The sequence below is a fragment of the Rhopalosiphum maidis genome, chromosome 1 (genome assembly GCF_003676215.2).
Source record: "Rhopalosiphum maidis isolate BTI-1 chromosome 1, ASM367621v3, whole genome shotgun sequence".
NCBI classification, from domain to species: Eukaryota; Metazoa; Arthropoda; class Insecta; order Hemiptera; family Aphididae; genus Rhopalosiphum; species Rhopalosiphum maidis.
The window spans coordinates 30,713,966-30,738,208 of record NC_040877.1 but is presented as its reverse complement, the minus strand read 5'-3'; the positions used below and the strand labels follow the sequence as shown (position 1 = coordinate 30,738,208).

Sequence of the window (24,243 nt, the reverse complement as noted above, 5' to 3'; positions counted from 1 at the left end):
AATTTGTATCAATATTCAGTAAATGTAATGAATGTATTATTGTGGTATTATTTTGTGTTGATAAAATATATTGATAACATAATGGGAGTAATAATTTCCATAGATTAGATCACATTACTACATTAGATATAATCACGGTTAGGTATAGTCCGTACTTTAGACACAGAACGACAGTACACTTTATATATATCGATATAACTTTTAAAAATATTTTTTCCATTTTATTTTTTATTATTTAATATTCATCAATAGTTTTTGCCAAATTTCATAAATTGTATTATTGTGATTCTACCTTAATTTGTGGGCTTATTTTTCTTATCATGGACGTCAGAATATCAAATTCGTCAATTCGTAATTAATTTGTCACCTACAATAGGACTTAATATATCACAGATATAAAACACGTTTTGTTTTTTTTTTGTAAATATTAAACAATACATTTGAAATAAGGTTTAAATTGTATTGAAAGCAAATTATGGTCATTGGACAGCATTTTCAATGATCATTCATCGTGTTGTCGTTTGGCGTACATGAGTATTTCAAATTAGCTCATTACTGATTCCTAAAACTATGCATTTCACACTATTTCTAAATCGTCAAAAAAAATATTTCTTTCACTATTTTAATAACATATAGAATATGACTGTCTGGTTTTTTTTGCGTCACACAATTTTTTAGTGTATAAACATAAGTGTTGTAACATTAAGCGTGTTAAATATTAAAGTCCATGGTGTTAAAGCACTTAAACCCTCTACTAATAATATTAATATTTTTTTTTTATATAATCATTTCATATTTTCAATTGGGTTTGAAAATCTTATTATAAGTATTGAACAAATAAGTCAATTTTATTAAAATTATAGGTTTCTAAAAACTTGTGTGATAATTCAAAAATGATCTGAATATTATGAAATAGTCAGGCAATTGGATTCAAACTGGATACTAGTGAAAAACATTAGGAATACAGGAAGTTATTTGGCTATTCTCATCATATATCATCATTCAAACATAGCTATTATATTGTATGAATTGATTGTTATTAAAAAATAAATATTTAGAAATAGCAGAACCTAGCTCAGTCAATTTAGTTTTAATTTTTTGTTAAATACATTTATATAATATATTTAACAAAAAATTTATGTTATATATATAACTACATAAGATAAATTAACATTTTATGTATGTATATTTATTATTTTATCAATTCTAACTCATAAAGGCTAGAACTTTCAAAGTCCAAACCTTTATATTAATTAATAATATAATTATAAAATTAATTTACATAAATTAAACTTATAATTTACAAGTGTTTTAAAATAAACATACAAAAAATTGCTAAGCTAATATAATTTTACAATAGATAAAAGCATGAATAGTTTTTTCTAATATCTTAATGGTTTGTGAAGACCTAAAAGAGCTGCATCTGCTTCAAGTAGAGTCAAATCTTTTTCAGAACCCAAAAACCGGGTAGCTAATTCTAAGGATTTGATTCTTAATTTTACTTGTGATCCTCGTACAAAAGAACTAAACATACAATAATTAAAATTATTAGTTTTTTCTAGATTTTTCATAGAACACAAAATGTTTAATTTTTAAAATCAAGATGGCTGGTGGTGTAATAAAATATTTTCCTTTATGACTAATTAGGTAGTTGTACTTTTTGGCATTCAACAATTCAACCATCAAAGATAATATATGACAATTGCTTTACAAATAAATCACAATTAATGAGTTGTGTCTCAATGATAAAAGTGGGGTACATGAATTGTGTCACAACTATTTTATAACGTTTTGTACAAATTGTGTGCAGATAAATTCAAATTAATATTTCACACAAGTATAAAATATGTATAAAATGTAAAAAATCGGCATCATTTAAATTTTTGCTTAATATGTAAATATTATTAAAATCATTTATGTAGTTATTTTTACTTTTTATCTATATTAATTAGAAAAAACAACATTGATTATTGTAAGGTTAGGTTAATAGTTTTACCATAATAATATGACTATTTTTTATACAAATTCTAATTTTTCTTAAAGAATTTAATAAATAACATACCTTTAATATTGTAATAAACAAATTTCTTAATGTGAATTAATAAAAATTGTTTTATTTACATTTTTTACCTGTTATGTAATATTATTAAAATTATAGGTGTAATTATTTTTAATTTTAATTTATATTAGTTAGACCAAACTTGTGTGTAACCTGAAAAAAACTGAGTGACACAATTCAGCTAAATAAATTATGATAAAATATTAGTTAACTTAATAGTTAATATTATTATTATATTAATTTATTTTATTTTAACTTTTAATTATTAATTTTTAAAAAATTATAACATATTTAAGCAAATTAGCAAGTATAATATTATAAAGAAAATACAAATTTCTATTATTATAGATTATAAGTTTAAGCAGATAATTATAGGTATATATTCATTATTGTGTAAAAATATTTAGTATTCCAGTGATTAAATTTCTACAACCAAAGAAAAGTTTTTTTAGTATGGAAAATCAAAATTAATTTTGGAGTCCTAAGGGATTGGAAAAATTTAAGTGGTAACTGGTGGTCAATGTGAATCATCAATCATTATCTCTCATGACAATAAATTTTCATGCCATCACTACACTCAATAATATTAACAATACTTACTCTGCATTTTTAATAGGTCTTGTACAAACACAATGGAATTTCCATCCAAAATCAATATATAAATCATTATCAACAATATGAAATATTGTTCCGATCACTTGTTTACCTTCAGGGTCACCAAGCTATAAAAGAAATTCTCATGAGAAATAATGAAAATTATTAAAAGTTGAAATTTACATTTATAAAATTTGAATCTCTCAATAGCACTTCAAAGTCTTGGTCTTCTTTAACAACTTGTTTGTTTTCTTTGGTTTTTTCATAAAACTCAGCAAAAGCACCATGTTTAAGAGTATTGTTATCTTGTTGATCACTTTGACTATAAAGTCGAATAAATTCCTTTGAAGACATTCGTAATTTTGTTGTAATTATCTTTGATAACGACACATTTTTAATGTTCTGACAAAATATTCGGCATACACTTGCCATAGCAGATAAAAAAATAATTCAATAAATTAACTAGAAAAGGTTAATGTATTCTCTTAAAAGTAGAATTGTAAAGAAATATATTATTATTAATTATGACAAAACTGAAAAAAATAATATCTTGAATTATTATTGAAAAAAAATATTAGGTATACTAATAAAAGATATCAAGAATTTCGGGTTATTCAACTTATATTCAATCCGTACCGGTGTAAAATTTTAATGTGCAAACGCTAATACCCAGTAGACACAAGATAGTAATGCAATTCACAATTCATAAATCATAGTATCGAATCTTCAGAAGCAAAATTCAGTGATAACCACGTTGTGTTCAAAAAAAGATAAGGAACAGATAGTTGATAAAATATGCATCGACAAAGAAAGCAACTAGCCCGATTTCTTAGTTCTACGATTATAGCGCTATCTTCCGAATTATTGTGAGAAATCGGCAGAGCCTGGTAACACTATAATATATTTCTGAATTTCTGATAAACCTGTATAGCATACAATACTATAATAATTAATAGACATTAGTATTATAATTTAAAATAAATTATTGTGTATAGACTTTTACTATACTACTATAGTCTATAGTATTGTAGAAGTTTTAGTACATATTTATTTATTAAATAATTAACTACTCAATGTGTTGATTAATACAATATATTTCACATTTAAATTTAAACAGCAAAATTATGTTAGATACATAATGAAAAAAAAAATTAATACAAGCGTTAACTAATACAATATCTGACAAAGATAATAATATGATACTGTATTATAATTTAAAATAAAATGTCAACGCGTCTTTACGTCATCCGGTTAACCGATTAACCTTGACAATAAATATTTCTTTAGTTTTAAACATTCATTTAATTCCCCAAAATAATAATAATAAAAACGTACTCATACATCTATTATTTTTTTCCGGTTAAACAGTTAGGAACCTAGGTGTAGTATAAGTGGAGTGCAAATGACCACCGTCAAATGAAATATTTTCTTTCCAAATTTTACGCAACCTAAGTAGTAGTGGTAAGTAGTAATGGGTGCACATTTGCTGAATTGGGTGCGCAAAATGATTATAAATATATCGATTATACAATTATTATTTTTCTTAAATTGTTTAAATTTTTTAAACATTCTGACAAGAAAAATGAAAATAACCACTCTCCCATCTGTTTCAGAAGTGGGATTAAACTGAATTTTAGATATGAATGTGATTGCTACTGTGTAATTTTTTTTTATTTTACCTATTTGAAAGTGAATTAACAGTCATTAGCTAGTATGTCGAAAAAAAAGAATGTAAATGTCGAAGCTGTGGACCCAAGAATATTGGGCCACATTCACGAATTAAAAAATTCGCGGGCCGGATAAAAATAAAAACTTTTTATTTAATTTTTTGTCTTAAGAGTCCAAGATAATGAGTTTTTATAAGATTGGGGACTATGCTGACTTAAAAATACTTAGTTATTATAGTATTCTATAAACATTAATGAATTGTGAAAATGTTCTAAGTATAATACATATATAATAGGTAGATTGGTAAGTACCTACTATTTCAAAAATAAGGTCCATTTTATATTTTGTAAAACTATTTTTAAGGACTATTATCTTTAATACAAACATTTTAATAACAAAACGTTAACACAGGTAGATTGTAAAATTGTAAAATATAAATTATGGAGTTTTAAATAATATTAGTTGTACTTCAACTATAATGATATATACTTTTATTTTTGAATTAAAATGGTCATTGGTTATGAAAATATGAATTATAAAATTGTACTTAGTAAAATTATATAGGGGTATTAACGTATCGTGGTAATACCGAATACTGTAATAGTTCCTAAATTTAATTATTTTATAAATTTGAAGTAATATTAAATCGTGAAATGTGTTTATTCGTAGCAACCGATTTTCATAGTAACTACATGACAATATAAATTACCGGTGTAATTGAACGTCGTAACTTTCAATGTTAGAAGTAAACACTGCAGCCCATTTTTACAGCCACATTCGGAGTAATTGATATTCGTAGTAATTTATTCGGAGTAGTACTATATTCGGTGAAATGGTAGGTCATGGTGTTATCCCCATTCAGTTTGGGTAGTATCATATTTGTATTATTGCTACCGATATTATGGTAGTTGATAGTTCGATACAATTTTAAAGTCTGTACCGCGTTATTAAAATATAAACACTATTTAATATTTTAATAGCATTATAAGTTATTTCAGAACAATTTAAGTTGAAATACATTGAAACTATTACAGTTCTACTTACTACTCTTCTACTCTTTAGTGTTTCACAATTGTCAACTTTAAACTGTATTACTGTAATGTACTTAATGTCACAATTTCTATAGGTAGTTGGTACTTTATTGTATCATCAATACAATTTTAAGTATAGTGTTCACTGCTCATAAGATAATTCCATTTTTCAAATCATAAACTATTTTTAATGAATTACTAAATGGGTAACGGGCATTACAAATTTACAACAAAATAAAATTAATACAACAATAAGAAAATTATGAAAGTTGACTAATTGAAGATTTTTTTGATTATTCAACATTCATTATGAAAGTGGTAAGTTAAAAAAACAATAATATTTTATAAAAACTAAACAAAGTTTTACAATTTTGATGTATTTATAATGGTATATTTTTGTGCTTTATAAAATACATAGTATTGTTTGAGTGAAGATCCAAACAAACCATGTTTTGTGATAAAGTTAAAGTCAGTCACAATCATGTTGGATTGTGGTCTATCAGCACACAGTGTTTTGAATTTTTTACCTTTATATCCAATACCAGACTGGAAACCAAATAAAGCTGCAGCTTGGATACCTAAAAACTTCTCTGACCCACAAATTGAAGGGGTATGCTATATTTTAATTATAGATTAGATTATCTGTAAATTAAATATTTTATTGTATTAAATAGGAACTTAATGAATGTATGACTAATCAAGTACTTGTAAATTCTGCACCTGAATTCATGACACCACTAACTAAGTTAGTTGACTTTGCTGATATTGATGTTATATTGGTATCCAACTATATGACCATGTTGGCTTTACCTTTTATTACGGAAAATACAGGTTTTAAAGGAGTTGTGTACATGACTGAACCGACTTTGCACATAGGAAAGTAAGACATTAAACATTTTTTAAATAATTATAAATGTATATATTATGTAACATTTTAATTTATTTTTAGATTATTTCTTGAAGAGCTTGTAGATTTTGTTGAACAGTCACCAAAACCTAATGTTGCTAAATACTGGAAGGAAATCTTGCATTTATTGCCACCGCCATTATGTAACAGTTTCAAACCTCATACATGGAAACAATTATATAGCCTTGCACAGGTTAATTCGAGTTTAACACGTGTGCAGATGATCAGTTATGATCAAAAAATTGTATGTATTATAATTTTATTTTACATTGGTTACTCAATTATACATTTTGCCTTAGGAAATTACAGGTGCTTTGACTGTAACAGCTGTTAGTTCTGGTTATTGCTTGGGTAGCAGTAATTGGGTGATATATTTGGAAAGTAAGAAATTGGTTTATGTCAGCAATACTTCAACATTAACAACACATCCAAGGTATTATTATTTTTTATAAATCACAATCAAGTAAAAAGATAATATTTATAATATAGTGATTAATTCAATGTTTGTTTTTTTTTTTTACCAAGACCCATGGATCAAGTTAACTTAAAAAATGCTGATTTAATGCTGTTAAGTAGCCTAACACAAGCACCGGCCGCTAATCCAGATTCAATGCTAGGAGAACTATGTTTATCGGTTGCTGTTACATTGCGAAATAATGGTTCAGTACTTATTCCATGTTATCCTTCAGGTGTTGTGTATGATTTATTTGAATGCTTATCATCTCACTTGGACAGTACAGCTTTAGGTCAAATTCCAATGTATTTTATTTCTCCAGTGGCTCATAGTTCTTTAGAATATTCAAATATTCTTGCAGAATGGTCAGTAAAAATATCATGTTTGTTCTAATAGTAAATCAATTTATCAATTTTTTTTAATAATTAGGCTGTCTCAATCAAAACAAAATAAAGTATACTTTCCAGAAGAGCCATTTCCTCATGCACAATTAGTGAAGTCTGGACGTTTAAAGCATTTTAAACACGTCTATACAGATGATTTATGGAACGATTTAAGACAAGTAAATATAAATGAACCATTTCATGTTAGGTTACCAAATTATAATTATTTTTTAATACTTTTTAAGCCTTGTGTGGTATTTTGCGGTCATCCTAGTTTACGATTTGGCGATGTAGTACACTTTGTGGAATATTGGGGTACAAATCCTCAGAACACAATTATATTCACAGGTAAGTTTATTTTTTGTTAAATAATTTAGTAATAATTACATTTTATATTCTGGTCTAAGTATTAATTGGATACTCTTAAAAAATTGTTTATTTTTTACTAGTTGGAAATTACATCCTTGACTGGAATTTCGAATACATTTTTTTTTTTGTTTATGATTTTAATAACATAATAATTTGATTTGATTTGAACTTAAAATGTCAACAAATACAAATATAAAATATAATAAAAGTATTTAATTATTTATATAATAAATATGCAAATGTTATCCATCTTTTAATTTTAATATATATATACTAAAAATTATATTAAGTTTATATAATATATATTTTAATAATTATGTATTTAAAGAAGGCTGGGCAAGTTAACGATTTTTTTTAACTCGTTAATTTTAACTTTTAATTCGTTAATGCCCAGTCTTGTATTTAAGAATAGAAAATATCAATTTCAAGTTCTTATCAATTAAAAAAATAAATTTAGCTTTTCCATTTTTACATCCAATCAATTGTAAATTTTATCAATATTTGTATTTGTATTATCTCTTATTGGTTTAATTAGAATTAAATGATGATCAATTATTTTTGTGAAGCATTGTCAGAAATAATAACTTCTGCCTAATTATTAATTTTATAGAACCAGAGTTTCCATATTTAGAAGCCTTAGCTCCGTTCCAACCACTATCTATGAAAGCTATGCACTGTCCTATTGATACAAGTATGAATTTCACCCAGGCCAATAAAATGATTAAAGATCTTAAACCAGCCGTGTTAATTCTTCCTGAGCGTTATGCCATTCCACCAGCTGGATTTGGTCATAAAAATGAATTTGTTATTGATCAAGTATATTATAAATTAAATTATTAACAAAACGTTTTAAATAAAATTGACTTACTCATATTATTATTATTGTTTTAGATCGATAGGAAAGTATTAACTATAAAAAGAGGTGAAGTTATATCAGAGAAACTTGATATAAAAACAGTAAATGTACCATTTACAACAGAGATGGTGGTGAGTGTAACATTAAATGAATTACAATCTGGATTAAAAGCATCAAAATTTACAGCTGTTTTAGACACTAAAGATAATAAGTATAAATTAGATGTAAGTTTTATTATTGAAATATTTACTTTTTTAATTATTCTATTTTATCCTAATTGTTTTAAACATTTTTAGATTTTAAGAGATGACTTATTAGCAAATAAAACAACTGAACCTTATTTATTAGAAACATTATTTAAAAAAACTTATGAATGGGGACAACTGGATATTGATAGATTTTTACGTGCATTAACAAATGAAGGTATAAGTGATCCTAAAATTGAACACAATGCACATGGATATACTATACATCTTGTAAGTTAACTATTATTCAAATTTTAGATTCTAAATGGAGCGGCTATTTTTTACATTAATTATTTACTTGCTCTTAGAAATCAGAAGACACATTGATCCAAGTGGACGATAAGTCTACTCATATATTCTGTGAAAAGATGGATAAGAACTGGAGACTCAAACTTAGAAGTATTGTAATGGAGTGCCTTAATTCTTTTTAAATACATTTATTGTTTAAAAGTAATGTACACATCTCAAAGACTGTATTTACATTAACCCTTATAATTGTTGTTAAACAACAATGTACAATGTTCATAATATAACAAATAATAGCTAAAATTAATTGGATACCAATTCAATTTGTTTATATTTTTTTCGAAAATTTGATACTGGGTCTTTGAATAAAATTGGATCAAATCTTACACTTGATTGAAGCAATGGCATATAACCAAATAGCACTACAAAAGTGTTTAAACAAGTTTGTCTTTGCATAAAGTGATCTGGATCATTCCAAGGTGATCTATGAAATTATATAAACATACATTAATAATATAAATTGTACAATAAAGTATTGAACTAAGTAAAATAAGTTAGTATGATATTTACTTTGGCATGCCATTGTTAGCTTGCTCTTTGTAATGTTTTCTCTGTGACACTTTAATCGGTGGACGACGTGTTACATGACTGACTAAAAAGTTCATGAGTATGTCTTCACAATTATGAGATTGGTCAACTGTTTTGATTAATAAAGGACTTAACCATTTAGTATATAGAGTATTGTAGTATTGATGATAAAAAGCAGCCCCAGTGAGTATTATTGAATATTCATTTGTCCATTTTGATGTATATAACCAAGAATCCTGTTAATTTTGAGGTGATTATTACCTATGCTGAATGTGAATTATGCAATCACATATGTTTTTTAGTTTCTGAGAAAAGCAATGAATGTATTGATTTTATAATGATGTTTATTTTTTTATCTGTATACACAATAAATAGTCAAAAAAGTGCTTTGATTTTCAACCTTGAAGATGGTTTCTGATAATGAATGACTGTATTAGCTAATAAGCTATATAAAAATACATAGTGTGAAATAGGCTAACATAACATCTACGCTCAGAATCATTTGTCATATACAATTGATATATCATTAAATTTAAATTTAACCCACTAGGTCACTTTTTTATTTTTGACAGCCATTTTTTTTTTTAATTTTAAAATTTAAACTTGGTTAACTGTTGAAATTTATAAAATAATGTTTAGTGATATTTCATTGGAGTTTAAAGTTTTAAATAAACTGTACATAATATTATTTAATAATATACATTATTAATTAGGGTTTTTTTTGTCATATATGGTCTACCACACAATATGGATTCAATTCAATTAACTTTAATAACTTTATGTGTACTCCTATTCAATTATTGATTATTTTATTAACAATTGAAAAGTGACTGATGAGTAACAAATCATGTACCTATCACAATTATTAATTTATATTACTATTATTTTTATAAATTATAATTATTATCTATTTATCTGTTATTTATATTATTATGAATGAGTTATCATTATTATACTATAGTATAGGGGTGGCCAAACCGCGGCTTGCGTCATAGACTTTTGCGGCTCGTATTTTATCGTAACATTTTTACAAAAAAAATTTATGAATTTATGTATGACTTTTTTTTTTACATTTTGGCTCTTCCATATTTATTAATATATTTAGTGGCTCACGAGTCTCTTCTCACTGGCCACCCCTGCTTTTAATGAACCACCTTTACCTTTATTAAATAGAAAAATTATATGGCCCTTGTATGGACTTTTATTTTGTAAGTTTTTTCCGGGCAAATTTATTTTTTGGGGTTTTTTTTTCGCCTACTGCATAAATTAGTAAAATAAAATTTCTAATACAATATCAAGAAAGTGTGAAACAGATTTGTATCTTTTGACGTTCTATGACTATACCAAAAACATATGTATTTGCCAGAACTACAAGCTCTGATTATTACATATCAGTAAGTAAAAATTAATACAAAACCTTGCTATTGTCCCAGTAATGTGATCTAGCTGGAAATCCAACTATTCTATCAGGAAATGATTGCCAGACATGAAATGCAAAATCAATTTCATCAGTTGTCAATACTACATCATCATCTAATGATAATACAGCTTCAGTCTTAATAAATGGTAATGGTTCAAATCTTCTACAGCCATTTCCAGATGATACTAATATTTGTATACCAGCAATATTTTGGTACCCACTTTTACCATTGTTTTCAGCACATGAATTTATTATTATCTAAAATAAAAATGATATAATTTAGTTCTATAAGTATTATGTATTTCTATATAATTACTTGAGTTAAGTATTTGCTTGCAGCTATGTTACGAACTAATCGATACAATGGTGAGTTTAAACTGTTATGTTGTGAAAATATTACTACAGTAAAATTAGGACTGGGTTGTTTACCGAGTAGATGATAATTGAATGGCAAATTAAAATTAAGATATTCAGTATATGAATGTTGTGAGACAAGAGCTCCTGGAGATGTGTTCCAAACTATACCATCTCGAGATTGGAATTTAGGTAAACGTTCTTTAATTATCTGAAAAAGATTCAAACTACAAATAATTCAAATAAAAATATCACGATTTAAAAATAACTACTTCAAACGTAGTAAACACAATTTTTTCAATTGTGTTAAAGTACTGTTCCCATAAAATTTGTGTTTGTTGTCTCAATGCAAAAAGTTTAGTTTCTGAAATTGAATGAATCACTTCTGGTACTTGAAACAGCAATCTCTCGTCAGCCCATATCACAGCTTTATTCCAGTCTATCACTTCATCAAAAGGTAGAGCCCAATTATTGGACAGCAGAACAGGTATACATCCGGCCTGTAAAGCTTCCAAGAATCTGTAAGATCCTAATCGACGGCCTCTAGGAACTAGACAAAATGTTGAATTTTTAAGTAAGGATCCGTAATCATATCTAAAAAGAAAAAAATAATTAATTTTTAAATTGTTATGCAGTTTTAAATTGCATTTACTTTTCGTATAAAGAGTTATCAACATCACATCTTTCATCCTGAGCATCTTTCCAGTTTTTGCCGTGTTTACATGTCGTTACTACAATTGTGTCCTTTCCATTGTGTAGATGAAAAATAGAATTTCTAGTCTCAGACCCAATGCCAAGAACATATCGCTTACCTTTGAACGCCAGTTTATAGTTTTTAGCAATAGGATATGTATTGGAACGAACGAAACCAGGTTCACCGCCTCTTTCTGGGTGTTTCTATAAACAATCAAAAAAAAAAAAATGCTAAATTTATTACATTACAATTTAAAATAATGTTCATAGTAATCACTTTGTGGAATAATGGGAATGAAATATCAAAACCAGGTCTCATATTAGTGACTGACATACTAGCTTTGGCTAGAATAGCATCTCCGGTATGAAATCCAAGGTCATCTTCATTATAATCTGGCCAAGAACCAGAATACAGATTAAAAATGACATGATTTCGACCACCATTCCAATGTCTGAGTCTCTGCATTTTCACAGGAATATTGCGCAGATAGTCTGGAGATAAGGGATCTCGATCTAAAGTATCAATAGCTATCACAAATACACAAGCTTTGGTGTATTCATCTGTGTAATACCTAGATTCCACAATAATATCCAACATTTTCTGATACAAAATACTACGGGTTGAAGTCATTAATCCACTAGACTCTAGTTCAGACAATGGGTATACAAACACTCGAAAATCATTTTCACAACGTGAAGAATCAAAACATGTCTCCATTCTGAAAAAATAATTGTTGTCATACATTAAGTCTTAACTTATAAGTTGATTAAACAAATAAAAAAAAATTAACCATTTCTGTGCTAACAACATAAAGGATTATATGATTCTTTAAAAATAAACTTATTTTCAGTCAATAAAACTTAAAAATTGAAATATATTTTCTGTTAAGATTTTTCAGTAGGTATATTAATAAATGTACTTAAGTATTGCAAAACAAAATTCTTAAAATATTTTTTTTTTTATTCAACATGCAATTATTCTAAAAATTAATAATGTAGCTCAGAAAAAATTAATTTTTACTAATAATGGTACTCATAAATAAACCTGCAGAGCTTGTTTGTTTTTCTATGTGATGTGTGATATGGTATTTGTTGTCTAGCTTCATAAGTTTTTGCAGCAGGAGGACGACCAACTTCTACACTTTGTTGCCAGTCGTCCATGAAAGATGGTAGATTTTCCACATTGTTAACATTGTAGGTTAGACGAAGCAAAGTATCTGGTTTTCTAGTTGTTTTTAGTAAACACATAACTAAAATGAATAAGATAATGAACCAAAGTAATATGAATCTCTTTTTTGCTTGCATAATTTTTGTTTTTCAAAGTAATTATAAAAAGGTCATGTTAACAATTAAATTTTTCTGTTTTTGACCACATCAAGCAAACATAAGAATATTGTGTAGTTGAAAGTATACACAAATTGAGAAACGATGTAGGTGACAGAAAACTCATGATTTTAATATAAATTTTAAAGTTAAATTCAATATTTCAATGTTTACAACACAGCTACAGATGTCAAATAATAATATAAAATGATTGTGGATTACACTAAGTAAACATTAAATAGTACTATTTGTTACTACCAGTAGTTAGTATTCAGTAATAAGCAATCGAATCGGAAAACGGAAAATAAATATTACAGAAAACATTTTGTTTATAGTTAATAATACTTGTTCTGTGATACTATGATACATTGATACCATATCACAACAACCCGGTTTAAGATATAAATTTAGGCGGGATGGGTACAGATTTCCAGATTTAAAAAAAGCAATATCTGAGATGCCAACTTCCAAAACTTAGATAAAATCAACATTCCCGCGAAGTTTTTGAAAAAAAAAATGTATTTTTATTTTATATTTTTAAATTAATTATATTATAATATACTTTTAACAATACATATATTAGCCATATATATTTATTTTATCATATTAAACTTATATGTTATGTCGTTATACCATTGGTCATATAAACAATGGTTATACATAATATTACATACAGACATACAGTACATCAGTTTTATTTTTAATTACATAAGAAATTTAAATTTTAAATTCATGTTCGTGTTGTATATTTTTAATCATTTTTTGATTATCCGTACCCCCTCGGTCTAAATTATTGCGAATAATCGACGCTCCACTGTAATATTATAAATTAAAATACATGCGGATGACACTGCTTAATGATTTTTACAGATAATTCAAGGATTTTAGTCTAACAAAAAAACGATAAATAAACTTAAAAAGTATAGTTAAATTAATAAACTCTTTAAATCACTGAAATTATCTTTAAATATAAAAGAAACTTTTTTTTATAATCATAAGTCTATGTAATTAGGTTATTACCTTCGATGGGTTTATTGTATATTTTTGTAAAACTGTCAATGAATGTAATATGTTATTGTAATGAATGATAATTTGTGAAAATATTTACAATTTACTATTACCCAAACAACTATATCTTACCCAGACATTTATGGTGCTCCGAAAGTTGTGAAAATGTTTAATAATGCGTATGTAACTTCTTCAGCAGTTCAGCGCGTTTGTATTTTAACGGCGGAAGTAGTACGTATTTTGTGAGGCGGTCTTGGTAAATCAATATAAACTTATACTTACCATTTTATTGTGTTTGCATATTTAAGGAAATCCGTTTTTCAGCTTTGTACAGTAGAAACCAATTTTTAATTTGCAAAGAAAGATTTCTTAAAGTCCATAATGTGTCACAAATCAAAATTTCATTCTGAGAGACAGCAGAGATCATGAAAATTTTCAAATTTGGAAACCCAGAATTATGACCGATGTACGTATGTATAAAGATGTAAAGCACGGAAGTGCAAGTGCAAAACAGCGGAGCGACTATATGCACATCAAAATGCCTGCACGCAGAGTCCCACAGGGGGGCTGATGGACCACGAGTACAGGGGCCCGGCTATTTTAAGGGCCCGTGGACTCGTTGAAATTTATTTGTAATTTTTTTTGAAATGGGTATGGACAAACATTTAGTACAGGAGCCCAAAATTGTATGTGGGGGCCCTGTCTGCACGGAAGCAGTATATGCAACAATAAGTGATATAAAAAAAAAAAAAAAAATGATTATATTTTTTAATAATATAAATATTATAGTATAAATATATATTATTCATTATATTTTGATTATACTTTACGATTAAATATTATATTATCTATTTATTATCAATATACGAAGGCCATTTTCAGGGCCGTACCTATAAAAAATGTTCAGGAATCTTAGCAAGTATAGTGTATAAAATAATGATAATAATCAAGATTATTCATATATTTAATTTTTGTATTTTAGCTAATACACTTATTGTACCTATGAGTTACAGATGGTATATATAACAATTAACAATAAATACATTTAAAAAACAGGTTTTCCATTCAAGCTTTTAATAATTTTTTATATTTATAACTTTTTATTATTTTTAATTTTAATTATTATATTACACTCCTAAAATTTAAGCCTACATATTCACTTTACTTAGGTACTTTTAAATTTCTAATTGTTAACAACGACAAAAATCAATATTTTTATCCTATCAATAGTCATAATTTGCTATTGAAAGTTCTAAGTCTATATAAAATGGAAGGAAAATAATGTTTTTACCTTGGGACGCAATTCATGTAGTCGTTAAATATTACTCGGACGCAATACGTGTGCCGCAAAAAAAGATCTTGAGACGAAACTCAGATGCAGCCCCATAACCTAAGGTGTTCACAAAATTTGCATTAATTAATATTAAAAACTTTAGGTGAATAGACAATTCTATTTTTTATAATACAAATTATGTTACATCAATCACTTTTTGTTCCATTACAAAATGCAAATTATATAAGCACCAAAGTCCAAGAGCGCCCATTAGGGGGTGTTAGGGGGTGACATGTCACTTCCCCTAGAAAAATTATTGTAATTTTTTCAGTTATGAATAATAAATTAATTTTTCTAATGATAATTCTACATGATGTACCTACATACTCATACTCGTACTTTGTTTATCGATTATGGTTGTATTTTGTAATACTATGTCTATCAATCATCTTATATATTATATATATATGTATGTATATTCATATAAATATATTTATGTGTTATAAAAAAAGATTTTTTATTTTATGATTGTCACCCCCTAAGTTTTGACAGATGGATGCCTTTATTAAGAACCGATACAAACAGTTAGACAAAAGTCGTGGGTATATATTCTACTTGTGATACAAAATGTCAAACACGTTTTAATTAAAATTTGAAACAATTTTGACAAGAATTAATTTTAATTTGATCTTAATAGTTTTATTATAAATAATTGTCAAACTGTTATCGCTTCAAGTATATCAGTGTTATTATTTTTCATGAATTTCTATATTGTTTTTTATTAAATAAATAGCATGTACACATTACTTATACAATTTTACAATTTAACAAAGCCACAGATTTGTTATTCTAAATCAGTCGATTATTCCATAGCGTATACATTGTACACTGTATATTAAACATGGATACATATTATTATTTTTATGCGTCAACTAAATTAAATAATTATCTCTTATCTATAAAATAATTATTTTGTCTTTCATTATGATTTATAAACGTACATATATGCATCAGTTCATTGTACAAAACATAACAAGTAACGTTTGATTTTTGTTCTTCCGATTGTGTAAGTAAAATAACGTTTATTTAAGAGTTGATGTAATATAAATATTAATAATTGTTTATACATTAACATATATATTATTGTGTAGTACTTATGTATTAATAAAAAATCAAATTTGGTTTTTGTTATATTAAAATTACTTATGAAAATGTAATATTTCAACTACATAATATGGTATATTGTATTGTTACTTAATATAATCCCGTATAGATACTTTGCAGTAGGTAAACCAATATTAAACAGCTATTCTGGTATCAATATTAAATCGACTAGAAACATCAACCTCTATTTTCTCCTAACTTCTAACTGTCTTTCATTCTAAAGTATTTTATAAATATAAACTTATATATATATATATATATATGTAAATGATATATGTATATAATCTAATTTCTCAATACAAGTACTACTCTAAATTAAAAATAATTTATTCTAGATGATTGCTAACAATATGTTTCTAATTTTGTGCCGACAACTGTTCAGTTCTCATTCGAATGTGGTGTATAGCATAATAATATAATCCAGAAAGTCCATATTTTACCTATTTATCTATATTTTGATCACATATATTATTTTTACCAATACTCAATTGTTACCTTAAAAGATAAAATATCAACTAACAAACAACTATCATATTTTCAAAAAAGTGGAATTTGGCGCTTGTTAATATAAATGTCTTAGTTGTCAGCTTGTTACATATCAGTCGAATAATTATAATAAAATAATATAAAAACACTTAAGTAATAATAATGACTCATTCGTAATTCTGTGATAATTCATATAAGTTCTTATCGTATTATACATGCAATTATCTACTTAAATGTATAGAATATCTTGTTATTTAAATAGTCAGAAAAAATGTATTGTTAATTTGTTTTTAGTTTGTACAATTGTTCGATTGTGCGGTAATACAGGATCATCTAAAACAAGTTAGTAATTTGAAAAGTCTTTATAAATAATTATTAAACTATAAATTCGAGGAATAGAAATTTAACACATATTATAATTATTGAAATTAAACTGCATTGATAATACGTTATTTCTTAAATATTACATAATATGGGTCATGTGATAAATATTAATGATCTTAATTTTTAAAAAATCTGATTTCTCACTGTAAACGTTACATATATTTGTTGTTTGCAAGTATAATTTTATTAAAACATGTTTTAATGCAATTATTCTTAATTATTTTAAGCATTTTTATTCATTTAACGTAGTTTAACATTCTAAATCATTTTTTAGACACTATATTTTTTGGAGTTTTTTTTAGTATAAAATATTAATTTACAGATGTAATCAATATTTGAAAATATCAAATCCATATTTTGAAGATCTTCATATTATTAAGTTGCATTGCTACAATTATGGTAATAGTTCTTTTCTGGCGTTGTTTATGAGGATTTTTATAATTGTAAAATTCTCCTTATAACTTAAAAAAGAAATTTCATTTATTATTAGAGTGCATGTATATTTTACAAACGTAAGTTGTTTAAGCACAGCTATGTTACGATGATTCAAATATATACACCTCTCTTCGTTTTAGATCAGTTTACTACTAACGTTTACTTGGTTAACGGTTTGCATATTATTATGAAAATTAAATTAAATTTGTATACACGTAATAATAATCAAAACATTCATTTTTAAAATAAATTCATTAAATAAAATGTTTTTACATCATGATATTTCCATATTCACATCTGTTATTCCAGCCGTATCCATGCATTGAAATACATCATACCTACATATATTTAATAGCTTAGCTAATATTGTAAAATTGGATGAAATTGTTCATAAAAAATGCAATTCTGATAATTACCTATTTAATTATCTAGTCAAAAATATTTACAAAATAAAAATATAAGTGTTACTCAAAAATTGAAAAATGTATAAATAAGTATATACATTTTATATTTTTATTATGCAGTTGTACATCATATAACGAATATCATGGACCATCGATTAAAACATCATGGTTATTCGATAGTTTAGCTAAACAATATTGTTGCAGTCACTGGTACACTAAAAAATGCTAATGACCTTTTACACAACAATCGATGTTTACAAAAAATCTGTACGTTTTCCGTCATTTTATTAATTTGTCATATTGACCCTTGACTTAAGCCTTGTGTTATAACAAATTGTAATATTGAATTTTCTGTGTTGGTTTTTGACAGATATCGATTATTAGTATTTTCGAAGAATAGTACAGAAAATAAATACATATATAAATAATATACATGTATTATAATACAACAATACTATTTGCCGATAAGTCAGCACCGTCTGCAGAGCCGCGCCGCATCAAACATGTCAGCGTTTTTCCTGTACTCTTTAATCTTAATGACCGTGACCACAACTATGGTGGCACACGCCGCATTCATCGGGAGCACTAATTCTAATGACAGGCCGGGCATTGATATTGTTCATCTGGTCAAGAGGGACGCCAACTACGACGATAATAGTGTCGAAAGCGACGAAGGTTTTTTTTTTAGTTTTACAAATTTTTTTGGACATACAAAACAAGATGATGATGACGATAAACCGGAATTCATTACCACTTTTGACATACTTAAACTTTTGGACGAGAAATACGCTATGAAACAATTCTATTGCGTCATAAACGAAGATCCGTGCGATGCAGTCGGATTGAGGCTCAAAGGTATGACGTTGTAAAATATACTAAGGTTACTTAATGTGCAGGTATTTTCTTAACTATAGTGAAAGTGAACTATTGATTACCCACGGAATAGGTAGGGTGGCGTGGAAACCACGGTTAAGCAAATTTTCCACGTTAAAACAGAACATTGTCTTATAATACCACTTTCTAGGGTAGGACTTGAAACTTGAGATATTATCTAAAGTGACTATTCTATTGTAATTATTTTCTATTTTCTATTTCTTATATCATATACATATGTACACAATTCTTGTAGTTCTATGAAAAACCAGAGATAATCTACCAAGTAGATAATCTATACCGACTATACCTGCAGATAATCGATAATTTATCGTAAAGTGATATATTATAAGTCTTAGAGTTCGAGAGACAATTATTATTAGTCTAATATTTTGAAAATTCAACTGTTTACAGAAAAAAAATTAAGTAGGTAGTACTATTTAAGTAACAGCTAAAAATAACAATAAACATTCAATCAAAATTTGAAATTATTTTATTGGTTTTCTTTTTTCAAGATAAATTGTTATTAAAAGATTAAATATCGTGAAATTTAACCTTCAATCACTCACAAAAATAGTTATGTGGCTTTATACTAAATTTTTTTTTATTTCCAACATTAAAACTTATGAGGAATTTTGAATTACATTTTCAGTGTTAAAAATGAATATTTTATATAAATATTGTAAAAAAATTTAACTTCAAATAATTAGAATTGAATTTAATACAAAAGTATTAACATTTTATTAGAAACCTTATAAATTATAATATTTTTAATGCTTGAGAAGTGATAACAAACAAATAAAATAAAATAATATTACACAATCATTGTATGTAAATCTAATACACTCGTTTCTTTATGGCTTTATACATAATTTAAAATTTAATAAAATTCTTCGACATTAAAGGATTAAATAATATACTAAAAACAAACAAAAACCAATAATATTTGCCTATATTTAACCCCTTAAAAATCATTTTTATTATTGTCTTCAGTCTTAATAGACAAGTAAGTTACTTGAACGATTTGGTCATTTCCAACTCGTGATAGATAATTAATTTGTTTATGTGTTAAAACCCTTTTTCGTAAGCCATGATTTTACGTGTACCTTAATTGCGCTCCGTATTGACACCATTTCATGCCTTCGTGGTGTATACATATATATGATAATGATATTACATTTAGATTTTGGTCCGTTATGAAATGACCGGAGTTAAATATTAGTGTCCGTAATACAAAGAGTCGTTATAACCAAGTCGAAATACATCGGAATACGTATCTTTTTGCCGGGACTTGGTCATTTGGTTCGTTAAGAGAGGTGTTCGTTAAGTCAGGTTTTATTGTATTAGAAAATTAATAAATTATATGAAGTTTGAAATTAAAAGTTCTTAAATATTTAACAAAATGAATAACATAAAATAAATTGATTATTACTAATTTTTAAAAATTTATATTTTTATTATCATAATCTTAAGAACTTAATAAGACAGTAATAAATATACTTAACATTTTAAATCATGATTATAATCTTACAACTGAAAAATTATGTCAACTACAATAAAGATTAAATAATATATTATTTAAAAATATTTTTCAATAATTATTATTGTAGTATATTTATTACATTTTAGCTGTACCGATGCAGCATGAAATTTAAGTAGACTTGTATGGTACAGGAAAAAATAAGACCACCAATACCCAGTGAAATCCTAAAAAGTGCCTCTGTTAGAATTACAGAAATAAACTAATGAGTACATTTAATATTAAGTAAGAAAAAAAACAATAATAAAATATTTTAATAATGTTGTATAAAATTTAAATTATAAAAATATTGGAAAAATTGATATCTAATAAATTTAAAAAAAAAAGACGAATATTACTTATAAGTAAGTTAAAATATATTATTATTAATATTTAAATTTTTATTTTATTAGCCTTTAAATTAAATGAAATTAGTGTGTATTAATTAAATTAGCTAATTCTACATATAAAGTTGGTGAATAAAAATAAAGTTGTACAAAGAATAAAATGAATTTAAATGTGTATTGTATAAAAATCAGGGTTTTATAGAATCTGTTAATCAATCAGGCGAATTTTCAAAAATATATAAATTATATTTATAATATAGTATATTAGGTATTCAATAAATAATTTGCTTTATAATTTATTAGTTTTTTGGGTAATTTATTAGACAAAATTGATCATGGTTTTTTGTGTAATTTAAAACTCATAACCACATATACTGGAAATTTTCACTAAATATTTATATCATCACCTTCTATAAATAGTATAATTTACAAAACATTCTGACTATTTTATGCTATATTTTAGTCATTTGAACTTTAATTTTTTTTTTTAGTTTTATTTCAATATATGTTGATAACAATTTCAATCAGTTAATAAACTTGACGTTTTATTACAATATTTCGTATAAGTTCATCTTTTATATATGTAAAAATATTTAAAGCAAATATTCACAATTTATTTTTATAAACATTTAAAGTTCAAGTTTTGACAAAATGCATCAAAATGACAAAAAACTTGTAAATTGTTTTCTATGACTATGAATTATAATAATAATAACTAAATAATAATTATAATGCGTAGACAATTAATTTAAAGTAATTCATACTGAAACCAAAAAAATATAAACAAAATATATAAGTACGCTTTTTTATAGACATTAAAATTAAAATTTGAATAAAACAATGTATTTAAACGATGAATAATGATTTACATTATTTTTTTATAATTAAAAAACATTATATGCTTTCATAATAGTCATGATTATTTATTATTTTATTATAGTTCAAAAACATTATTCGTTGTCGACAAAAAACGTTTACTTATATTATTATATTTTAAATGCACAATAATATTTTCAAATGTAATGTTTTCGATAAAAAATAATTCAAGCTTACTGTATTACTACTCGCAATAGTAAGTTAAATTACTTTACCTAATAGCGTAATCAAACGACATAACATGTAATGTACCTAGTAATATAAACTGACCGTTTCCGTTCAGAATTTTTTTTTATTTACAATGATATAATATCACAAAATTTAAATTTAATACATCTGCCAGAGTAACCCACTCGACACCAACTGTTCAGCAAACCGGTATCCATTTTCCCATCTTTTTTTATCTTTTTTTATTAAATCAACCCTGTTTTCTTTTTAAATACTATTATAAGTATTTGATCAATAATATTTTATACCTACTTAAAATATTACTTTATTTTCTAGCTAGTATACCCGAAGAAATTAACAGGGGCTGTGAACGCTGTACCTCAACAGAGACTAGCAATATTCGACGAATTGTGAATTACGTGAAAAAACACTATCCAGAATTTTGGAATCGTGTTGAACCAATTTATAAAAATAAAATGACTGCCAAAACTACTTATACCGTTAAAACAATTCGCAACAATACAAATAACGTCACGTTGTTCATAAATAATTAATATTTATTTTAACAGAAATATATAATTATATCTATATTTTTAGTAGTAAGTATATAATGCAATTATATTAAAATAGCTTAAGTAGACAGAAAAACATTGTTTGTTTTGTACTGGTTCTACTACAATAGAAAGTACATAGGAAAAGTTTAAGAAATAAATATTTAGATGGATTAAAGTTTAGCAGTTGTAGGCTTTTCTTTTTCGAATTTTTCGAGATTCTTCTTGTATTCACCGGTTGGGTCGTACTTTGAAGTCAAACGATCAAAATCGGTAGAACGGTTCTTAATCAAAAACTTAATCACTTTTTCTGATCTGTCTTTTTGTACATCTGTACATTTGCTGCAGTCAGTTTTTAATGCATCTGGTAAAACTCCTGTAAATTAGAAAGCAAAAAATTATAACACATATACATTATTATATACATTATTATAAACACAAAGTTAAATAAATAATTTAATATTGCTAGGTAGAAATAAGGATAAACTACATTTTACATATATACATATATACCTTCCTTTATGTACTTCTAAATACTATACTGTAATTCGGCCCAGATAAATAAGAATTACAACACCCGGTGAAAGTGTTATCTAACTGAGTCAACAAGGTCTTATTGATATAATATACTCGATGTGAAAGTAAAAATGTTAGTATCTATTGTAAATAAAAATAAAAGTATTATTGTTTGTGTTTTCTTATTGATTTTTAAAGGTATTTTCGTTAGGTATAGAGTAATACATTATTATATATCAATATACTCAAGATAAATGGTTATTCGGGTATGATTTTAAGATAAATAAAAATATGTAATAGACTGAAGTATTTAAAGTATTTTATATAGTACATGTTCTGGTTTTTTTTTAACGATTGATAATTATTTGATATTTATTTAATGCATATAGTACATATATTATTCCAGACGTTTATAGATATTAACAATTTTAAAATATAATTAAATATGGTTAAATTAGTTTCACTGATTGTAATTTTATAATCTAATTAAAATAAATAAACATATAACATATGCTTGTTCTTATAACTTACTCTTCAATTCTCGGCCTTCGTTGGTACAATTTCCCTCGTCAAGCAAACATTTAATGTAGCTGGTTAAAATTCTGTTGTTGTTCAACACTTTGTCCACGTCAAAATTGTCGAATTTGGTTGTGTATTTTTCTTCAGCTGTTGTGAAGTAAATCAGCGACGCAACCAAGACGACAAATAAGTTAAAATGAGCCATTTTTATCCGTATTAACGAATAAATACTCTTCAAAAATTAGTTTTGGTTGAATCGGAAATATTTGAGAATACTAAACAAACTACAATACCTACATAGCCTTATATACCATTACCATGCCGATCAGATTAAAGAGAGGAAGTACAGATAGTTTGATTTAAGTGGGAGAGATATACCGGTTTTGAATAACATGCCTATTATTATATTCAAGCAAATTTGAAAAATACACTTAGGTATTATAATAGAAATCACATAGATAGTAAGCAATTTTAAAATAAGTCTGAACTCGATTAATTAAAATTTATAAAATACATCTATATATCACATT

At 25.8% G+C, this 24,243-nt stretch overlaps 5 protein-coding genes across 7 annotated transcripts; 2 read left to right on the top strand and 3 right to left on the bottom strand.

The window, feature by feature from the left end:
- Window positions 1-1,273: 1,273 nt before the first annotated feature.
- Window positions 1,274-3,415, bottom strand: LOC113548840 (28S ribosomal protein S28, mitochondrial). The gene is made up of 3 exons (XM_026949924.1): window positions 2,837-3,415; window positions 2,660-2,781; window positions 1,274-1,524 (listed from the first exon to the last, which is right to left on the bottom strand). The coding sequence occupies exons 1-3, from the start codon at window positions 3,083-3,085 to the stop codon at window positions 1,383-1,385; spliced, it is 513 nt and encodes a 170-aa protein (XP_026805725.1). The 5' UTR covers window positions 3,086-3,415; the 3' UTR covers window positions 1,274-1,382.
- Window positions 3,416-5,235: 1,820 nt separating this feature from the next.
- LOC113560807 (integrator complex subunit 9) lies at window positions 5,236-9,130 on the top strand. Its single transcript, XM_026966893.1, has 12 exons — window positions 5,236-5,670; window positions 5,771-5,962; window positions 6,027-6,232; window positions 6,302-6,503; window positions 6,559-6,692; window positions 6,785-7,078; window positions 7,143-7,275; window positions 7,342-7,444; window positions 8,076-8,281; window positions 8,357-8,545; window positions 8,618-8,797; window positions 8,875-9,130. The coding sequence occupies exons 1-12, from the start codon at window positions 5,662-5,664 to the stop codon at window positions 8,995-8,997; spliced, it is 1,971 nt and encodes a 656-aa protein (XP_026822694.1). The 5' UTR covers window positions 5,236-5,661; the 3' UTR covers window positions 8,998-9,130.
- On the bottom strand, window positions 9,031-13,493 carry LOC113560806 (exostosin-1). Its single transcript, XM_026966892.1, has 8 exons — window positions 12,913-13,493; window positions 12,145-12,586; window positions 11,827-12,071; window positions 11,447-11,768; window positions 11,137-11,385; window positions 10,818-11,078; window positions 9,383-9,636; window positions 9,031-9,296 (listed from the first exon to the last, which is right to left on the bottom strand). The coding sequence occupies exons 1-8, from the start codon at window positions 13,170-13,172 to the stop codon at window positions 9,116-9,118; spliced, it is 2,214 nt and encodes a 737-aa protein (XP_026822693.1). The 5' UTR covers window positions 13,173-13,493; the 3' UTR covers window positions 9,031-9,115.
- A 2,966-nt stretch (window positions 13,494-16,459) lies between these two features.
- Window positions 16,460-22,715, top strand: LOC113553183. 3 transcript variants are annotated; one of them, XM_026956388.1, is made up of 5 exons: window positions 16,460-16,537; window positions 17,416-17,463; window positions 18,465-18,611; window positions 18,715-19,199; window positions 22,464-22,715. In XM_026956388.1, exons 4-5 carry the CDS (start codon window positions 18,848-18,850, stop codon window positions 22,679-22,681), a joined length of 570 nt encoding a protein of 189 aa, XP_026812189.1. In that variant the 5' UTR covers window positions 16,460-16,537; window positions 17,416-17,463; window positions 18,465-18,611; window positions 18,715-18,847; the 3' UTR covers window positions 22,682-22,715. The 3 variants fall into 3 exon arrangements, with proteins under 3 accessions (XP_026812189.1, XP_026812170.1, XP_026812180.1); XM_026956369.1 differs by lacking the exons at window positions 17,416-17,463; window positions 18,465-18,611 and having other exon boundaries at window positions 16,484-16,537; XM_026956379.1 differs by lacking the exons at window positions 16,460-16,537; window positions 18,465-18,611.
- On the bottom strand, window positions 22,664-24,005 carry LOC113553199 (ejaculatory bulb-specific protein 3-like). Its single transcript, XM_026956401.1, has 2 exons — window positions 23,726-24,005; window positions 22,664-23,054 (listed from the first exon to the last, which is right to left on the bottom strand). Exons 1-2 carry the CDS (start codon window positions 23,916-23,918, stop codon window positions 22,852-22,854), a joined length of 396 nt encoding a protein of 131 aa, XP_026812202.1. The 5' UTR covers window positions 23,919-24,005; the 3' UTR covers window positions 22,664-22,851.
- Between the last annotated feature and the right edge of the window lie 238 nt (window positions 24,006-24,243).

Excerpts from the sequence above, each read along its gene's own strand:
- LOC113553199 (XM_026956401.1), bottom strand. The coding sequence starts at position 23,918 with ATGGCTCATTTTAACTTATTTGTCGTCTTGGTTGCGTCGCTGATTTAC. Across the intron at positions 23,055-23,725 it reads CGAAGGCCGAGAATTGAAGA|GAGTTTTACCAGATGCATTA; the intron begins GTAAGTTATAAG and ends TCTAATTTACAG.
- LOC113560807 (XM_026966893.1), top strand. Across the intron at positions 6,693-6,784 it reads ACATTAACAACACATCCAAG|ACCCATGGATCAAGTTAACT; the intron begins GTATTATTATTT and ends TTTTTTACCAAG. Across the intron at positions 7,445-8,075 it reads GAACACAATTATATTCACAG|AACCAGAGTTTCCATATTTA; the intron begins GTAAGTTTATTT and ends TTAATTTTATAG.
- LOC113553183 (XM_026956388.1), top strand. The coding sequence starts at position 18,848 with ATGTCAGCGTTTTTCCTGTACTCTTTAATCTTAATGACCGTGACCACA. Across the intron at positions 19,200-22,463 it reads AGTCGGATTGAGGCTCAAAG|CTAGTATACCCGAAGAAATT; the intron begins GTATGACGTTGT and ends TTTATTTTCTAG.
- LOC113560806 (XM_026966892.1), bottom strand. The coding sequence starts at position 13,172 with ATGCAAGCAAAAAAGAGATTCATATTACTTTGGTTCATTATCTTATTC. Across the intron at positions 11,769-11,826 it reads GATAACTCTTTATACGAAAA|ATATGATTACGGATCCTTAC; the intron begins GTAAATGCAATT and ends TTTTCTTTTTAG. Across the intron at positions 11,386-11,446 it reads TTGTGTTTACTACGTTTGAA|ATAATTAAAGAACGTTTACC; the intron begins GTAGTTATTTTT and ends AATCTTTTTCAG.
- LOC113548840 (XM_026949924.1), bottom strand. The coding sequence starts at position 3,085 with ATGGCAAGTGTATGCCGAATATTTTGTCAGAACATTAAAAATGTGTCG. Across the intron at positions 2,782-2,836 it reads GAGATTCAAATTTTATAAAT|CTTGGTGACCCTGAAGGTAA; the intron begins GTAAATTTCAAC and ends TTTCTTTTATAG. Across the intron at positions 1,525-2,659 it reads AGACCTATTAAAAATGCAGA|TTCTTTTGTACGAGGATCAC; the intron begins GTAAGTATTGTT and ends TTGTATGTTTAG.